Source organism: Terrapene carolina, unplaced genomic scaffold (assembly GCF_002925995.2).
Source record: "Terrapene carolina triunguis isolate 2854851 unplaced genomic scaffold, T_m_triunguis-2.0 Scaffold211, whole genome shotgun sequence".
Taxonomy (NCBI): Eukaryota; Metazoa; Chordata; order Testudines; family Emydidae; genus Terrapene; species Terrapene triunguis.
The window spans coordinates 634,008-654,103 of NW_020664562.1; the positions used below are offsets into that span (position 1 = coordinate 634,008).

At 49.5% G+C, this 20,096-nt stretch overlaps 1 protein-coding gene across 3 annotated transcripts in view; it reads left to right on the forward strand.

The window, feature by feature from the left end:
• The window catches only part of CACNA1E (calcium voltage-gated channel subunit alpha1 E), a 211,045-nt gene that overhangs the window by 33,296 nt on the left and 157,653 nt on the right, over nucleotides 1-20,096 (forward strand). For all 3 annotated transcript variants that reach the window (XM_026656079.1, XM_026656080.1, XM_026656081.1), the window contains exons 4-5: nucleotides 15,900-16,003; nucleotides 19,249-19,401. In XM_026656079.1, coding sequence (XP_026511864.1) covers nucleotides 15,900-16,003; nucleotides 19,249-19,401 — 257 coding nt within the window. The remainder of the gene's footprint in view (nucleotides 1-15,899; nucleotides 16,004-19,248; nucleotides 19,402-20,096) is intronic.

The window sequence follows — 20,096 nt, forward strand, 5'->3', positions numbered from 1 at the left end:
TCTTCTCTTCTCCAGACTAAACAAACCCAATTTTTCCAATCTTCCATCATAGGCCATGTTTTCTAGACCTTTAATCATTTTTGTTGATCTTCTCTGGACTTTTTCCAGTTGGTCCACATCTTTCCTGAAATGTGGCACCCAGAAGTGGACACAATACTCCAGTTGAGGCCTAATCAGAGTGAAGTAGAGTGGAAGAATTACTTCATGTGTCTTGCTTACAACATTCCTGCTAATACATCCCAGAATGATGTTTGCTTTGTTGCAACAGCGTTACACTGTTGACTCATATTTAGCTTGTGATCCACTATGACCCCAGACCCCTTTCCGCAGTACTCCTTCCTAGGCAGTCATCTCCCATTTTGTTTCCCAGATATGTTCTCTCCCGTAACCCTCCACTCCCAGTGTCCTGATGGAGAATGAGATCACGGGATAGGGCTGCACAGAGGGTCAGTCGCAAGTTTCCCTTTGGAAATATGAGCAATGAGGAGTGGCAAATGGTCCAGAGTCATCTGGAGAGGTAGGCAGAAAGGACCAGATGTGGGGAAATTCACCCTCTGCACAGCTGGTCCTGCCTCAGGGCAATTAACTCTTGACCCTGTCAGGCCAGCTCTGGGGACAGGTTTTCAGGGAGATCAGGACTGGGGTACAGTCCAGAAGCAGAGAGATGGGGGTTCAGGGAACAGAAGGGGCTGGTATCATAAGGCTGGTACCAGCAACAGGAACACACTGAGTTTAGAAGGCTCTTCTTTATTTTTAAATCCTGTAGGAGTTGGATTCCTCAGGTTACTAACATTGGGGGCCAGATCCTCAGCTGGTGCAAATCAGCGTTGCTCTACTGAAGTCGGCAGAGCTACACCAACTGCCTCTCCTGTGTTGTCCATGAGCTTCACGCCATCCCCACGCATCACCTCAGGCAGCGTTTTGAAATGTGTGGGCTGTTCGGAAATGAATCTCTGTCTCTTCTCCGCAGCCCCTTGTCTTCTGGGTTACCCTCCCCTCCTTCACGGACCCACCAGACCTTATAGAAAACCTTAGGCCTCTTCTCTCCAAACCAGCACGCCCCATGCCATGGCCTCTGAGATTGCTGAGATGGGATTGAGGCCTGAATTCCTACGTGCTAGAAGTCGTAGGTCACACGGGGACCTGAGTAGGAAGCAAAGCCCTCACGTCATGCCAGCAAGGAAGGAATAAAACCAAACTCTGTCCCTGTTCTCTGACTTCCATTTCTTTGTGTTAATACAGACCTCTTCCCCTTAAGTCACAGGCTGCCAAGTGGCTGGCGGAAGCTTGGATCTGCTGACTGGATGGAGTTCTGATGAGGAACGTGACCCGCGGGGGAAAGAGGTTAAAGGGTTTATTCCTAATCAGATGTCTGTATTGACAGACAGTATTTATTGCTAACTATAGGCTAAGTGTTAGAACTGGGCTCAGCCGGAGCATTGTAGCTAAACTCCCCTCAGGCTTTGGATCGGGATCTGAACATTGTGATCTGGGCCTGTCTCCTGACTCAGAGCTCACTGAAATCAAAGAGGCTCCCATTGAATTCATCAGGCTTTGGCCCAAACTCCGTAAGAGCTGCATGAAACACTGCAATTTTGGTTCACGTAGGTGCATCTGAATATTCCCTGTGGTTTGATCCATGTGGACTCTATGCCCCAGTTGTTGCTTTGAACTGTGGGTTCAAACAAGCTCCAGAGTGAAACTCGGTCAAAACCACTGTGTTTCTCTCTTAGTTTCAAAGTCTGACTCAATGCCGTGTGGTCTAAATATGTGCATCTCTGGGGCAGGGTGTAGGGTCGGGGGCGAGGTCGGGACACTGATTTACAGCCCTAATCTGTGAGGATTGGTTTTCTTGATAATGGATGTCTTTAGACCCTGGTTTGAGATATCCTTGGTACGCAGCATCTCGGAGAGCTGGCTTTAAAGCTGCCCCTGGTGCCAGCTCGAAGGAGGTATAATGAACTCCTTCAGATGCTGGGTGCGTCTCCTTGTTGGTGGAGACATCATGCTGGATGCAGCTGGCCCTCGGGAATGATTGCTGTGGGAGCAAAGGGCCTGTGCCTGGCTGCGCCTCTGGAGCGGGCTGGTGATTGTGCTGTTTGCGTTGGGGCTAGGCTCCAGTCTCCCTCGCAATTAGTTTAGGAGTTCACAGGATCATTTGTTTAAATAACATTGCACAAACATCAGCTCATGCAGCCAAATCCTTCATTATTAACAATGCGTTGTGCAGACAAGGCATCTTGGAGCTTAATGGCTTTAGGAGCCTAGCAGTATGGCGAGGAGGGGAGGCCTGGGGGATTTCATACCAATCAGTATCAGCCCAGTCCTCTGTAGGGTGTGATTCTGGGGGGTGGTAGTGCCCCTCTTGCTGGCATGCACACAGGGTGTTTTTGTGGAGAGAGAAGAGGGGGCTATCTCCTGGGTCCGTCATGCTTGTGGGAGGGGATAGTAATAAAGGGACAGGCCTGAGAACAATGGAAGAGATTCAACCCAAGAGACCAGGGTCTGCCCCTGTGAACTGTGACCCCTCCCAGCATTCCCAGGGTCAGATCACCTGCCTGTCATCACAAGACCCAGCAACGGGGGCAGAGCACTAGGGATCGTTCAATCCTGCTCCGCCCCCCCCCAGCACCTGCTGAGTACCAGACCCTAATGTCCTCCATGAGCTTGTGGGGGCTGGTTGCACAAGAGTCTGCATGGTGTTCTGAGACTTGATTTCCTTCTTTGCCATGCCCAAAGAAGGCTGTTCTCTTTTCTTGTGCCCTGCCCTGGTGGGGGTCACTGCTAGGGCTGAGAGGGTAGCTCAGTCTCTGTGCCCAGTCAGTCTTCTGCATCTCTGCTGAGGTCTTGTCTACACTGGGGTTTGCCCTGGCTTCAGCCATCACTGACCAACAATCAGTATAACAGCACTGGTGAACCTCTAGAGTATGTCTACACTGGAAGCACTACAGCGGCACAGCTGTAGGTTATTCTTCCATCACTGTGTAAATCTACCTCTCTAAAAGACGGTAGCTAGACTTCTTCTGTCGACCTGTGTCTACACTGGCGCATAGGTCGGCTTAACTGCATCTCTCAGGGGAGTGAATTTTTCACATCTGGGAGTGACGTAGCTAGGTGGGCCTAACTTTGTAGTGTAGACGGGCAAAGCTGCTATTTGCCCTGTTGGGGACCTTGGGAAACAGCATCAGTGCAAATCGTGGTTTATCCTGACACACTAGGGGTCAGCAGGGACTGAAATCAGGGTACCTGCCCCCAGTATAGACACAGCCAACCAGAAAGGTGCCAGTCGTGGTATCCCTGTGATTTGGTCACCGGTGCACTGAGCCAACTAACTCATTGTACGTATGTTAATGAATAGTCATCAGGTGGCAGGAACCATCCTGGGCTTGATTTGCACCATCCCTCCAGAGGTCTGTCTGCTATAAATGATCTCCTAAACCCTCTTTAGGTGAAATTGGCACTCTCAAAAGTACAGGGTCCTGTTATCCGTGACTGAGCCAAAATGACTGCTGCCAAGCTCTGGTTAGACCTATGATATGCTTGAACTCCTCTGTTTTTAGTTTCCAGGATAGGAAGCACATGTGAAAAGTCCTGTTAGGAGGTGTCAAATTCACAGCCATTTTCACAGCTCACACAGGCTTGTTAGTACATGGCTTTTTTAATTCTCTCAGAAAAGGTGAGATCAGCTGACACATTTGCAACATCACCAACTTCATGAACAGGAACTTTCAGCAGGAGGATACTTCATTTTCACAGATGATCTGGAGCTGTGTGGATCAGAACTTCCCCGCAACTCAGGGGTGCTCACAGCCAGGGTTTTGGTCCTCTTCCATACAGATGGCCTCTGGAACTCAAAGCCGGATCCAAACTCCCCCAAAATTCAGAGTTTGGGGTTGAGACGTTTCTATTGATTTGTTAAAGAAAAAAATTAACACAAGAATATTAATGTCTCTCTCCACAAACAAACAAACTCTTTACTGGAGCCCGTGGGAGCCCTGCCTCTGGTATACCTCTGGTGCTGACCACCAGTTCAGTCTTTACAGTAGTAACCATATTTAGTGCTATGGTTTTGCATGTGAGAGAAGTGCCCTGTGAAGGAGGAGGGGAGGTGGCAACTGAAACCCATTTGCTCCTGTCTGAATGGTTTATGTTGGGGTTGGAATTCCTTGAACGTTGGGTGACCCTCGCCAGCATAATGCCCAGTACAGCCGTTCCTCACCAGCAAAACTGCCAGCAGTCTCAAGGCTGCTCTAAAATGTGCAGGAAGCTGAATTGCCCCAGGCTGGCTGCAGGACCAGTGGACGTAGCATCACCGTTGTACTACCTCTCCCCTGGCTTGCCAAGCAAAGCTCTAGTACATCTCAGCATCTAACCTCAGGTGCTGTCACACCATGGTGCTGCATCCCCACATTGCATGAGCGTAAGTATATTGGATACATTGTAGCTGTGGGCAGTAGGCCTGGCCCACAGGGTATGGGATGGGTGCTCCCCAAGCCCTGATTGCAGTGCTTTGCTCAGCAGTTTGTGCAGTTTCAAGCCAGCTCTCAAGCAGTACACCTCTGAAGAAACTGGTCACTTTGCTGTTGACTGGGGTTAAAGTATCCAGATACAGAATAGCTAAGAGACTCTAAGAGGGTGCAGAGCCAATGGGGGTGGCCGTCTCGGGAGCAGGCTGGCAATTCTGTGAGCCAGCCCTGTCAGCAGGTGTGGTTAAGGAGATGCTAAATGAATCTTGCTGACTCAGTGCTGCAGGTGTGGCTTGTTTATAGGTTTAATGGAAGAGGGAGTGGCCTTCTGTCTACAGAGATCTTGTATCTGAGGCAGAAAGGACCTAGGGTGTGGACTGACCAGTCCTGAGGTGGGAATCCAAGAGCAGTAGCCATGCCTGAAGACAAGGCTTCGGCTGAACATCATTTTATTTTTGTTAATAAAGTTGAACAAGGAAAGGTGAGCCTGGACTCTGCATAATGGGCTAGATCTCAGCTGGTGTAAATTGGTGTAGTTCCACTGAAGCTATTGTAATTCATTAATGTATACCAGCTGAAGATGTGGGCCCATTGTGTGGACTGTATTTTAGGGCAGCTTGGGAAAGGTGCTTGCTACCAAGATGATCTCTGGACAACATAAAACAACATCTAGAGAGTCACTAGGCCATGGGGTACAACTTTATTGGCATTTCAGAGCTGAGGAGTAGTTCAAGAGGAGTTTGATGATGAGACTGTTGGTGTAGGAATTGCATCCTTGGGGAAAAGGAGTAGGAACATAGACAAATGTCAGTAATTTCCAGATGTTTACCTTTCCCTTCTGTTTAACTGTGTGAGTGGGTGAGCAGCTTGTTCACAAACAGTCATTTGAATTCCGAGTGGTTGTTTGTGTTGTCCATGCCCGTACCCTCTCTTAGTCTTTCTTTGTGGAGATTCGCAGGAGTGGGATTTTATTTGCACAGATGTCTGGGGAATGTGAAGTCACTCATCATTATTTTCTCTTCCCCTGTTCACATGTTTCAGTCAATCCAAGCAGGGACTGGTAGCAATGCCACGTGGTTTAAGTGAACAATCAGGAATAACATATAATGGAGAGTCTAAGTGAACAGTTTGCAAACATTCCCTAGGCTGAAATTGGTTTGTCTGAAGTACTGGGCAAACATGTAATAATAATGGATCCATTTGCACAAACTGGGATTGACTCACCAGCAGAAAAAAAGGGCTAAATTAATCTGGTAATTTATTTGCAATGAATAATTTGACCTGCTCTATTCATTGTGAAGGAGCCTCCCTAGCAGAATAAGTGGCTGAGTAACCCTTGAGGGGCCTTTCCATTTCATTATAAATGTAATTTGCTCATTGGTCAGTTGACAATCCTGGAAATAATAATCTGAAAAGAAAATGGTAGTGAATCTCAGTGTGCAAATCTAATCAAGGAATATCTTTGTAGGTATCTCTTATCATATAGCCGACAACAGGGACTGCCACCTGCCTGGTTTAAAATCATGTGCCTGTACTGAAGCCCTTTGCAGGCAGATTTCCATCTATCTCGCTAACCCCTCTGCCTAATCCCAGGATAAGGATGAAAGGAATGTTGCCCTTATTCTTAGCTTTGCAATCAGGAGAAGGGAAGGAGAGGGGGAGACGGGTGTGTGAATAACTCATTTAAGGCTATGTCTACACTGCGCACCTTACACGGCATGGCTGTGCTGCTGCAGCCGAGCCATTATAAGGTGCACTGTGTGGCCGATCTTTATCATCTGGAGAGAGCTCTCCCGGCGACAAAATAAAACCACCTCCATCAAAGAGTGGTAGCTTCATCGCCAAGAGCGCAGCTCCTGCCAACGAAGCACTGTCCACACCAGCGCTTTTCGTCACTAAAACGTTTGTTGTTCAGGGGGGCATAATGAGTAAAACAGGTGTCATAAATATAAAGGGAAGGGTAACAACCTTTATGTATGCAGTAACATAAAATCCCTCTTGGCCAGAGGTACAGAATCACTTACCTGTAAGGGGTTAATCAGTTCAATTAACCTAGTTGGCACCTGACCAGAAGGACCAATGGGGAAAGAAGATACTTTTAAATCTGGGGCGGGGGGGGGGAAGGTTTTGTTTGTGCTCTCTTTGTGTGTCCCCTCTCGGACAGAGTGAGGGACCAGGGCAGGAAAAAACATCTCCTAAAAAGATCCTGAAATAATACATCTAAAATTACAGAAATTGTAAGTAATAGCAAGGAAATGCGTTAGATTATGTTTTGTTTTAGCTTGTGAATTTTCCCTATGCTAAGAGGTAATTTTATTCCTGTTTTGTAACTGGGGAGCAGAGTCAGAGGGGAATCCTTTGGGTTTTAAATCTTTTTATTTACCCTGTAAAGTTATCTTCCATCCTGATTTTGCAGGTGTGACTCTTTTACTTTTTTTTTTAATAAAATTCTTCTTTTAAGAACCTGATTGATTTTCAGTGTCCTAAAAAAACAGGGATTTGGTCTGTGCTCACTTTGTTAACCTATTGGTTGGTATATTATTCTCAAGCCCCCTTCCCCCCCAGAAAGGGGGCTTGGGGGCATATTTTGGGGGGGGGGATAGGGCTCCAAGTGGCCCCTCCCTGAATGTTTGTTTAAATCACTTGGTGGTGGCAGCAATACCGTCCAAGGACAAGGAAAGGAATTTGTGCCTTTGGGAAGTTTTTAACCTAAGCTGGTGGAATATAAGTTTAGGGGGTCTTTCATGCGGGTCCCCACATCTGTACCCCAGAGTTCAGAGTGGGGAGAGAACCCTGACAACTGGACACATGAGGCCTGACACTTTGTTTAGTCATTTCTGCCAGTGCAAAATGAAAGCAAATAGGGTGTGAAATGCTCCCAAATTAGAAATTTGCCCTTACTTGAACAGCTGTTAATGATTATCCAAGTGCAGGGCTGTGGGGTATCAGGAACAGGGATGTTTTTGTGTGTGTGCAGCTGCACACTTAGATTCTGCTTCTGACCTCACAGACTTCGGTGTCAATATACTGAAGTATAGTAGATGCAGTTTGCACCAGAATAGAACTTGTGTGAGTGAGAGGAGAATCAAGCCTCCAGTCAATTTTCTTGTTTCCACAGAGCCCAGATTTGTTGATCTTCAAAGCACTTGTGAGACACTGATTTTTTTCTGTCTTTCCCCAAGCCGGTGGTTTGAATGGGGTATTGAGGGGAAGAGCTTTATTTGTGGTGGGTCGAGAGCTTTGTTGCAATGAAACTTTTTATATACATTTTTGTTCTTAAGCAAAAGGGGCCTGACTTTTTTCTCCCTCACCCTGGGATAGATCAGAAGTAACAGCACTGAAATCATTGGGGCCAGGTCCTCAGCTGATGCAAATCAGTGTCGCTCCATTGACTTCCATAGAGCATCGCCAATTTGCAGTAGGTGAGATCGACCCGATGGAATTACACTGGTGGAGGGTGATCAGAGTCAGGGCCAAAGAATGTACAAGCACACAGTTACAGAGCGGAGCTTTCTAATTAAACTGAAATGCTGTAAATAAATAATCACCCAGTTGCGCACACAAAATATCAGATTTGCCAAGGCGTGTTTTTTCTGCCTGTGATTGCTCCCTAATCAGTTGCACTTTGCTCATTAGCCCATACATCCCCTCCTGCCTCTGCCCTCATTTGCATCATGCAAATAGATTCTCTCTGTTCTTTTCTCACCTGAAATCTTTTTTTCCTTTTCTTCAGGAGTTAAAAACTAACCCTTTGCCTGCATGGCCTATAAAACGCCTTCGCTCTCTTTTGTCAGTATGTGTGATGAAAAGTATGAGATCACTGGGATTCTTATAGACCAATCTGGCAGCTTTTTCAGATAACTTGGACTGTGAGCAGGGCCGGCTCCAGGCACCAGCCCACCAAGCTTGTGCTTGGGGCAGCACCTGGAGGGGGGCGGCGGGGCGCTCCAGCCGCCGCGGAGAGCGGGGCCACGGCCGGGCTCGCCGCCCTCCCCCCAGCGCTGTGGCCGCCCTCCCCCCCGGCGCCCTCCCCCCGGCCGGGGCTCGCCGCCCTCTCGCCGCCCTCCTCCCAGGGCTCCGGCCGCCGGGGGGAGAGCGAAGCCCCCGCCGGGGCTCGCCGCCCTCCTCCCAGGGCTCCGGCCGCCCGGCCGCTGGGGGGAGAGCGGAGCCCCCGCTGGGGCTCACCGCCCCCCTCCCAGGGCTCTGGCTGCCCTCCCCCCCCCCCCCCCCCGCAGGGGTGGGGGGAGGGCGGTCGGAGGCTTTTTTGCCTGGGGCGGCAAAAAAGCCAGAGCCGGCCCTGATTGTGAGATATAATTTTAGTTTGGGTCTCTGTCTAAAAATAAGGAATAATTATTGGTGCTTCAGCCTTGGATAAATTGTGTTTATTATAGCTGTTAGATAGAATTTAAATTGTTCTAAGGACATCGGAATTGCCAGACTGGATCAGACCAATGGTCCATCTACTCTAGTATCTCTCTCTAACAATGACGAGCACCAGATGCTTCAGAAGAAGGAGCAAGGAACCCCGTAATGAAAAGTTATGCAACAAGATGTCCATGGGAGGCTAGGAAAGGAAAGTTCCTTCCTAACCCCAGGCAGTGATTGGTTGTTTTATATCCCAAAATACATGGGTTGATAGTCTGTATACAGCTTAGTTCTAGCTTGTTTTCTATATTGCCTTAAACAGGTTTCCATGTTTTTCTATACTCAGGTTTGTTCCTTATTTCATTTTGGTGTATTTGGTACAATTGCTTGAGCTCTTTAAATTGTCTTTGTAACATTGCAGCAGCTTTAGCACGGAAAAAAGGAAATAATAAAAAATAACCCAAAGAGGATTTTTCCCAAATGATTTCAGATTCAGATCTTGCCCTGAGTAATTTGATTTGTAGGAAATGGAGAACAAAATGTCATACAGATGAGATTCTTTTCAGTAAATCAGAATTGCATACACATGCAAATATGGATCACTCTATATAATAAGGTTCCAATTAGAAGTAGTTTTAAAAAGCTTAATACATGATTAATAGATGTTGGGTAAAAATTTTTATAAATGCCTAAGTTTTAGGACTGTATTAAGTATTTAGGTGCCTAAAGATGCCGATAGGTGCCCAGTGGGATTGTCAAATAGGAAGATACCTTTGGCTCTGAGGTACTTATGAAAATTGTACCTGTTGTAACATACTTGACTTGAGCGTGTGTTAGATGGTGACACACAGCTCAGTAGACTACATTATGGGACTTCCTAAACTATGGTTCTAAAAAAACCGAGTGGTGTGTTGTATTCTAGTCTTGATTAGTCATTTACTGAGACATCTCTGAATCATTTCTTAACCCTTTACAAAGGGAATCTTAATATCAAATGCGACCTAAATAGTCTCCGCCTAATGAGTGGAGATGAGCCAGAGGTACAAAGGTTCAAGTATGTTTGGATCTGGGGGGTTGGTTCACCCAGCTTTTGACTAATTCAAAAGTGCCTGTTCCGAGGGAGGCCACTCATTTTAGTCCCAAAGCTCCTGCATTCTGCACACATTTGGCATCTACTCGCTTTTATTTTTGAATAATATTTGTGCCAGAAACGAAGAACCATGAAGTGGAGGATCTAGAAATCATTATTTATACCCAGAGAAGAATCCTGCAACATTTGAAGTACCCTGAATGATTGTTGTTTCTGACCCTCATTTGAGTCTTTGCCACATGTTGCATCCCACCTCAGGCGTGGCAGATTGAGAGGTGCCTTGGACCCACTTTGGACTCAGTGCCTCCTTCATGCTTGGAACAGCTCCCTGGTTAATGGTTGCCACACCCCATTCCTCACCTCCTTTAAGAAATGTCTAATTACCACCTCCTCTGGTGGTAACAACCACATGGATCTCTGTGTCAGTCCTGGTCCATGTGCCTTCTCTGATTTTTAGACTGGGTGGGGGTCAATTCTTCACCTGGTACTGAACATCTCAACCAAAGTCTCTCTCTGCCTCTGTTTCCTCAACTGGAAAATAGGGGTAAGAACCTTTCTCTGCTTTGCAGGGGTGCTTGGAGGCTTAATTCATTCATTTATGTAAAGTGCTGTGAGATCCTCAGATGGAAGGGGTTACAGACATGCAAAGGAATATTCCTATTTGAGTGCGCTACTAATAATTAGAGATGGTCTTCAGAAATGGGTCAGAAACTTCTCCAGAGTTTGGGGGTGTTGAGATGGGGATCCATGGGTTTGGAGACAAGTATACGCTTGCATGCTGGAATGGATGCTCAAGAGCCTGTTCAGCAATTTATCTGAGAGATCCAATCATTTCTTTACTCTTAAGTGGCACCTGTTGTGAATATCAAAGTCTGTGCAAGGGCAGTTGCATACTCCATTGGGTGTTGACTCTCTGCTTTTGTGTGTGTAATGCAAGCTCATCTTTCTGACAGTCAGACCCTAGAAGGAAAAATACCCAGGGTGATCCTTTTGATTGCAAGCAGATTTCAGAGCTGTCTGCTACTCGGCACATCAGGTGTCTTGCTTAAATAATCTGTTCAAGCCTGCTCTGAAATGATCCATGGGCCCCACACTCCCAAGTGGGGACAGTGAGTATTTCACATTGCCAAAGAGAATCCCTCTCTTAGTCACTAACTGAGAGCGGTGTGTATCATCCTGATACAGGGTTTCCTCAGAGAAGGCTCATCTAAAGGTCCCCAATGCTTCAAATAAATTGGGGTTAATTTACGGCTTTGTCTCAAAAGTATTCTATATAGGTTCTTATACTGCACTCATCCCTGTAGTATCTGAGTGCCTTCCAATAGTGTTTCGGTTAGAGGAGGCCGGGGAAAGAAATGCACTTTGTGCTGGGAGCACAAAGTGGGGAGGTTTGCCATGGTCCTTTGTTCCTGGGTGAGTTCAAGTCACAGTCTCAGACTGGTTCCTGAGGAAGTTCTGGTTCCTGCCCAGACTAGCTTTACCCTTGTGGCAAAGAGTTCCATTGTGCCCCATGATATAGATGGTCTTTTAGATACCCTGGGACAAAGCTGCTGAGAACCCTGCAGATAAGACCCTTGAACTTGATTTCATGTTCTATGGGAAGTCGGCGTAGGGAGCAGAGGACAGGTTTGATGTGCTCATGGTGGCCTGTGTTGCTGACGAGATGCACCGCAGTGTTCAGTCGCATTGGAATTCCCTAAGCACTGCGGGCTTCCTGCCCAGGTATATCACACTGCTGTTGTCCAGCTGACAGGTGGGTGTCACCGAGGCCGGGTCTTTGTCTACTGGGATGCAGTTTCAGATAGTTTAGGTGTAAAACTGTATCAAACTTGGTGGTTTCACATTGGGTTTTGCTTGGACATTTGAGGCTCATTCGGAACCCAAAAGTTGCAGGCATGTGAGGCTGAAGGAAAGGTTCTTTGGTACCCCTGCAACCTAAAGCATGGATTTGGTACAGCTCTAAAATGCACGATAAGTTGGCCAGAGTGTAACACTAGAATTCCTTCTGCAGGAGAAGTGGAGAGCCAGCCGTGACTGCCTGGGCTCTAGTTACCAGTCAAAGGAAGGGGAGAAATCTCAGCTTCTCTGCCTGCCCCCTCCTAGATACTGTACTACAGTGCAACCACAACTTACAATGTCTGTTGATTTTGACTTTACAGCCAGTTTAACAAAGCAGCCATCCTGGGCTTCTAGGCACCCTTGACTTAATTAAGGCCCCCATTCAGTGAGATATTTACACCTGTGTCTAATTGTAGTCAGTGGGGCGACTCACTTAAAATAAGGTACGTGCATAGGTGCTTTGCTGAACTGGGGGCTAAAAGCACAGTGGCAAAACAGGCAAAAGCCAGCAGCTCCCGTCCCCTTCAAACTGGAAAATAGCCAAGCAGAGATGAAATGAACCCCAAACTGTATCCGACCTCAGCTCCTGTCATGTCCTTCATTTCTCAAATACCGGGGGGGGGGGGGGGGAGGAGGCTACCAGCATGCCAACAGAGTGGAGCTGTTGTGGATCAGGGGAGGTGAGTGCACGGGGTGAGGACCTCTCCAGGAAACACCCTCTAAGAAACTCCTCTTTCTGTAGGAGTATTGGATCAGAGGAGAGGTGCAGGTCCCAAACCTCTTAGTTCTCTGGGCTTTAAAGCAAGGACTCACAGTGCAAACCCACCTCCTCCTCTAGAGGATGAGGGGAGCCCAAAACCACCCAAAGTGCAACAGCTGGCCACATCTCTGCTGGGTCCAGGCCTCTGCATAATTCAGCATGTCACCACTATGACTGTGGGAGGTTGGAAAGCAAGGCCCATTAAACGCACACATGCCATCCTCATCAGAAGCTGCCTGGCTATTTGCCACCTCCCTGGCTTTGTTCCAGCTCCCTTCTCTGAGCAGTCTAGACCGGATGTTTTCCAGTCTCTCTCGTTTGTTTGCTATCAAGGTTTTCTGGAAACCATAACATTAGAATCCTCTTCAGGTTTTTTAAAATGGCCTTCGTACGCCTTTGCTGTGGAGCCTCTAGGGCAGAGTGGGAGGTGCTAGGGAGGCATTGTGGGAGACCCCAGCGGCAGGAGAGACTCCATGGGTAGGGCACAGTGGGGAAGTCCAGAGAAGGATCTGGGCCGATGAGGCCTGTTGATGGCGGCTGAAGGGGGAGCATCGGGCAGAGCGCAATAGGGTGCTTTGGGAGTGGACTAAAGGCTGTGTCGGTCAGGCATGGTGGGGATGGCTGGGGTTACATGGTGAGGAGGAAGTGCTAGTGGAGAAGTCTGGGAATGGCTGCGGGGCGTGTTTGGGGGGCAGAAGTTTCCTGGGGCAGGAGATGCAGGGATGGACAAGTCTAACATGGGGAGACAAAGTTTCTTGGTGGCTCATTTCTCTGTAGCCTGAAGCCAACCCCTTTGCTCTCTCCTTCACTCCCAGTTCCCACCTGCTTCCCACTCTGTTTTCCCTTTGTCCCCTCTTGCTACTCATTTTTCTGTTCCTGTCTTCCTCCCCATTTTGCCCCTGTGGCAAGGTCTGCTACCTGATCCCTCCCCACTGCTCCTTGGGCTTTCTCCCTCGCTCCGCAACTCTGGTGTCAAGTCCTGCCTTTCGCTACTCCATGTCCTCTCCTCCCATTTCTCTCCCACGACACCCTCCCTGAGGCTCCCTGTGTTCCACCAGATCTTCCCTTTTCACGGCTGCCTGGTTTCTCATCCAAATTCCCTCCCTGGGCCGTGTTTGGAGGGGAGGAGGACTAGTCATGGCAGCAGAAGTGCACCCACCCCCAGGGTGGGAAGGGGAGGCTGTCTCTAGCCTGGGGCCACATGCAGCATGTCTGGCCCCTGATGGAGCAGCTGAAGCCGGGTTCTGGTTGTGGGGGGGTAAGGGGATGCTTTGTTCAGCCACACATGTGGTAGGAGCCTATGGATCTTACCATGATTCTGGATGGGATATTGTGGGATTAGGTGGCCAGGCATGAGATTGTTGGACCAGAACACCACCGCTGCAGCCATCTCCCAGATTAAGCAGGCGCCTGGCTCAGATTTTTCTCCTGGTGCTTGTCACCCCTTTCGAATCCAGTATGATAAACAGAAAGGGAGAAAAATCAGATGCAATAAGCTATTTTGATGATGTTAGATCATTTCTCCTGTCTGTGTATCCTAGGAAACAGAACTCTGGTTACTGAAGGGGGTAGGTTTGTACCTACTGTACATGGGGGGGGGGGGGGGAGAGGAGAGAGAGAGAGAGAGAAGATTGCTAATTGCGCAGCACACAAGAGACCTAGCACAGAGCTGCTCTGGCCTGTAATTAGGTGAATTAGTGGAACAATGACCCAGTTTTTGGATTGCTGCAAACAGCTCTGAGGTCGCTTCCTCCTCCTGCCCCACTCTCCATCTGTCTTCCCTGCTTGCCTCCCTCCTCCTTCTAAAACATCCTGGGCAGCCTTGTGAGCTCTATGTCTGTCAGAACCCCAGCTCTGCCCCTACGTGCCCTCAGCCAGCAGGAGCCAGGGCTGAGCAGTCCTGGCTTTCCAGCACTACTGTTGTGCTTGACCCTTGGGTGGGGTTGCTCAAGAGGGAATCCCCACCACCTCCTCTTGCCTACCTGTGAAAGTCTAATTCCAGCCTGGCCCTCCATCTTGCCTTGTGACATGCAGCACCCACGATCCAGCCTGGCACTGCCAGTCACACCCATGCGGAGCGTGCCATCTGGGGTCAACACAGCTGAGGCCGGGTGGGTATATAACTTCCCTGCAGAAGGAACCTATCCCAGTTGTTGCTTCCCCTGCCCACCCTGATTGCTGATTACATTTTAATTCTTAAGTCTCCTCTCCATCCTTGTCCTGCTGTTCTGTGGCACTGCCAGGTTCAGGGAGCCTGGTACCTTGAGCCTTCGGAGCATTAATCCTGAGACGTGTCACTAACCACCCGGGCAAAGACTCTGAGCTTCTGAGTGCTGTCTCTGCTCCAGACTGATAGTGCCCTGAGAGATTAAATTGATCCCAAGAAGACAAAGTACAGATCTGAAGAGCATCGTCCCGGCAGTCTAAAAACCCAGAGCATAATTACATAGCATTGCTAATGGTTAAAGCAGCTGGGCATGAATCGCGGGGTCTGGTTCTCCATGGCCATGCACTGTGATCACTTGCTCCTGTGCAAAGCGGGTGTCCAACATTACCTGTCTGATTTGGGGGTGTTTTGCGCACACTTTGCACAGATGTAAATGGCTGCATGAGCTGAAAAGCAGCAGTGAATCAGGCACATGTTGTGCTCTAGTGTATGGCTGGTTGGGCCCACTGAACTCAGAGACTGCGTGTGACTCCTGGCACTGATCGAGGGCCTGATCCTTGCTCCAGCAGCCACCTGGGGTTGGTCTCCTAGTGAAAAAACAGACTTAATTGGCGCCCTATGCATTCCCTTTGTGCTGTAGTGCTGGCAGCTGCTGGGCCACCCCTCCTGGTTCTTGGTGTAGGGGGTGTGGTCAGGGAACTGCTATGTCTGGACGATCTCTTGCCTGTCTTAATGAATTTGGGGGGCTAACTTAAGTCAGCCGTGAGGCTGCTCTGAGTTGTGCCTTGGGACCCAACTGATGCTCAGCGGCTCCAGGATCAGGGAGACATGAAGTTGGTTTAACATCCCCACCCCGTTCCTGAGCTGCACCTGATGCTGACCGGCCAACGCTGAGGACCTAAGCCAAAGGCTGAGTGTGACTCCTCGCCTGGTGCGATGCGGGGTGGGTTGCATGGCACTGCACTCCGGCTGGGAATGCAGATCCTGGCACCAGTGTGTTTGTTTTAATTATTGTCTTTATCACTCTGTTAACACTGCTAAGTTTAGACCCCAGCAATTGCTGCTGACTCACCGGAGGGTAAGGTGCGCCAGTTCAGGCTGTCAGATGCCTCGTCTGTGATGGCCTAGTCACGATGCCTCCCTCTCGCGGGCACGTTCGCACTGCCAGGTCTCTGTGGCTAATAACTCCACTTTCTCGTTGTCTGGCTGCAGCATCCTTGCCACGGCTGGAACTCACTTCAACACCCATGTGGACCTGCGGACCCTGAGGGCGGTGCGTGTGCTCAGGCCTCTGAAGCTCGTCTCAGGCATTCCCAGTAAGTTCGGTCTCCTACTCTTTGGCGGAGCACATGAGTTGTGTATGTCCCTCGGGCTTGGGAAGCACTCATGCCACCACTGGAGACAGAGGATGAAATCCTGGCCTTATGGAAGTCAATGGTAAAACTCCCATGGACTTCAGAGGGACCATGATTTCACCAGCAATGTTTTCCAGCAGGGAGGAGTGCACCCTCTCCTAGCTTTCTACAGGAGAGGTGCCATTGTTGATGTGGAAGGGAGAGGGGTAAACTCAGCGTGCAAAGATTTGGGGCCCACCCCTGCATCTAGATCAGGGCCACACAGAGGTGTTTGGCGGGCCAGGGGTAAATTCTGAAACTAAGCTCCCACCCTTTCCAAAAAATTACCACTGAGGGGATGCTGTGGGGGGTGGGAGTGTAGTGGTGGTGTTAGAGCGAGCATGCCCTGCTCTCACCCCGCAGAAGTGGCTTGGTTCCCATGCTGCGGGGATGGGCCTGGCTCCCCATGCTGGGCGTTGCGATCTAGCACGCAAGGTTTGGCCCTGCTGCCCCACTGTTGTGATGGCGGGGCTGCTGGGCCAAACAAGGGTCACCAGGCCAAACCTGAGTGGCTCAGTGACCCCTCACACCAGGTCACAGCGCCCCGTGGTTTGGTGGCCCTCTCAAGCTGGGGGAGGGCTGGGGAAATTGCCCCTTTTGCCTCCCTCTGTCCCTTCTGCCCCAGGGGGCCCTGATCTAGAACAAGGCTGAATGCTCTTTGGTGGAGCACAACTGGGAATCCCAGGATTCACAAAGGCCAGAGACTCTTAATTCCACTCCCATCCCAGAAGGCAGCGGGTGGATTCCTCCAGGGCTGTGGTTAGGTATTTCCTCTCTCCCTCCCTTTACACAGTGGGATAAGTAAAGGAATCAGTCTATTGGTGCCCCTGATCCACCCCCGTCCTGGGCCCTGAATGTACAGCTTGCTGGGTTAATAAACAGGGGTGGGACGGGGGCGGGGAGGGGGACTGTGAGTAAGTGCCTGAGGCTCCCCCTTCTGACGAGAGACCTCTGGGAAGCAAGGAATTTGGTCACGAGCAGAATGTCCTCAATGGGACTGGATGTGACTTGGTTTATGGTCACAGGGATTTGTCATGGGATATGACGCCTTCCACCTCTTGCTCACCGGGTGGTAGGGTGACCAGACGTCCCGATCAAATCGGGACCATCCCGATATTTCGGTGTCTGTCCCGCGTCCTGACCGATCTTTGGTCGGGACACAATTTGTCCCGATATCCACCGGCAGCACTACTGGGTTTTTTTTTTTTTTGCTCCGCCCCGCCCCCCCCCATGTGTCCCGATATTTTCTTCCCCTCATCTGGTCACCCTACCGGGTGGCCTCTCTCCCCTGCGTACTGTATAAGTCAATTTCCATCTGAGAGCTGGTCACTGGTCTATGTAAGATGGTCCTGGCCCAGATCCTAGTGCACAGAGGGCCATGTCACAGGATCCACCCTCCCGCGAGTGGTTCTCTTGACAGCCTCAAGAGAGAGGCCGGGAGCTTTGTAGTCACAGAGACTGAGCCTCTCATCTCTTCCTCAAAGATGGTCGCGCAGTTGCAGGGCAATAGTGGGAGAGATTTTCTGTGCTGCTGTTCTTTGTACCCCTCATCTTTCCCATCTCAGTCTGGCATTTTTCACCAGGACAAAATTCACTCTTTAAAATATGAATTTGACAGCAAGCCAGCACTTGTGGTCCCTGCTCAGGAGAGCCCTGAAATGGGAGAACAGGTCAGGAGCGAGGTGCTGTGACAGAGCTGGGTGTGGAGAACATACACTGTTGCATTTGGCGCACAGCATGCCTAACTCCTGGCACTGCCGTCAGCACTCCTCTTGCCCTGTCAAAGGCTAGGTCTACACTACAGCGGGGGTCCGACCTAAGATACGCAACTTCAGCTACGTGAATACCATAGCTGAAGTTGCGTATTTTAGGTCGACTTACCTGGCTGTGAGGACGGGGGAAAGTCGACCGCTGCCGCGCTGCCGTCGACTCTGCTGCCGCCTCTTGCCGCGGTGGATTTCCGGAGTCGACGGCAGAGCGATCAGGGATCGATTTTATCGCGTCTTCACTAGACGCGATAAGTCGATCCCAGAAAACCGATTGCCTGCCGCCGGACCCTCCGGTAAGTGTAGACAAGCCCAAAGTCAGGTGGGGAAAATTCTTAACCCCCCTTTCTGCAAGGTACTTGGCAAAACTTTTTGTGCTCCTGATGGCTTTCCCCCATTGTTATCCAAAGTGAATGCATGGGTGGGCAGTTTAGAGGGAAGCAGTCAAAGGCCACACACAACATGGGAGCCACGTAGGATGTGCACTTACCTGTTGTACATGCACAAATGCGTGCATTTGGATGCACAAACTAGATATCTGCACATGGACACTGGCGGCTGTACGTGCAGTTTCTTGATTTTCTTTCACAAACAGTTGCATGCAGGTGTGCTTTTGCAGTGGCTATTGGGTGATTTTTCATCCATTGCGGCGGGACTTTGAAATGTGGTCCTACCTGTTTACCTTGGAGTTGCCACTCGGGAGGCAAATCCGAACGAGTAGCGGATGTTTTTATATGGTAGCACCTTGAGTCTCCACCTTAAATCAGGGCTCCATTATGCTGGGTTCTGCACAATACAAAGTAAGAGACTATCCTTGCCCTGAAGAGCTTTCAGTCTAAATAAACAATACAAACATGGGGTTGAGGGTAAACTGAGGCAAACACAGGTGAACTGACTTGCCTGTGGTCATGCAGCAGGCACTGCCAGGAATAGAACCCATCCTGAATCCATTGTCCTGTCCAGTAGCTCATGCTGCTCTTCTAAGGGAAAAGTTCTCCTCTCTGATCCTCCCTGCATTCTCTATCGCCCATTCTACCCTTGCTCCTGGAGCAGAAGTCTGTAGATCTCAGTGGAAATTCCATAGGCGGAATATGCCCAGAGAGAGCTGCAGTGGAGAGAAGAAAGTTGCCAAAACCCCAGAAGTCGATGCTGGGTGGTTATGGGAGTGGCAAATGGGAGGAGACTATATTCAAATTCCCAAGCCTATTTGGCAAAGGTTTCTTCACTCTGTGCTTTGCCTGGTCCCATTTGGCAGATTACTGATCCTTCACCATCTCTGTAGCTCACCATCCTCTTACCAAGATCCTCTCCTGTAGGGAGAGGGAGAGATGTCGTCTTTGCTGTTCACTGGGCCAGGTGGTGGGAGGGTCAGTGAGCTGTGTCCTCTCTCCTCTTCCCCAGGCTTACAGATCGTGTTGAAGTCCATCATGAAGGCCATGGTGCCCCTTCTCCAGATAGGCCTCCTGCTCTTTTTCGCTATTCTGATGTTCGCCATCATCGGCCTGGAGTTCTACAGTGGGAAACTGCACCGAGCTTGCTACACGAATAATTCAGGTAGGCAGGATGCCATCCCACTCTGTCTGTTGTGCATGGCAAGCTGTTGTGAGCCCTTCTCAGCTCAGATGAGTTGGTTTACTGTGCATGAGCCACTCTGTGGCCTTGCCACGCTGAACCCCATGCTGCGGGATGCAGGTGGCATGGTGGCATTGACACTTAAGACTGTAATACACAACTGTCACCACACAGTGACAATGGCTGAGAAAAGACTGAGCTGCTAGTCCCTGGTGCATAGTGGGGAGAAATTCCATTTCCACACAATGCCCGCTGGAATCAGAGTCAGGCGGTCTCAGGGGTCACTCCCTCTTCTCGCTGCTATGTTCCTGTTGGAGCTCTGGGCTCAGTGATTTCCTCTCTTCTTTTACTGAACGCCACACTTTGTCGTCCTCTCTGTGAGCCTGCTATCAGCCAGGGAGGGTGGCAATGAGGTAGAGCTGGTTGCAAACGTTCACGGTTAGAAAAATGTCAGCCAAAACAGATTTGTCGTGACTATATTTCCCATTTTCTGGCCAGCTCTCCAGTGGGGATGGAGAGATGGGTTGGTTTTGTAATAGATTCCAGCCAAGGATAACCTTACTGTGAGATAATGGGCAGCTTCACCAGCCAGGGATGGTAAATACAAACAATTATAAGTCACTTCTAGTAGGGTTACCATATTTCCACAATCAAAAAAGAGGACACTGGGGGGGGGG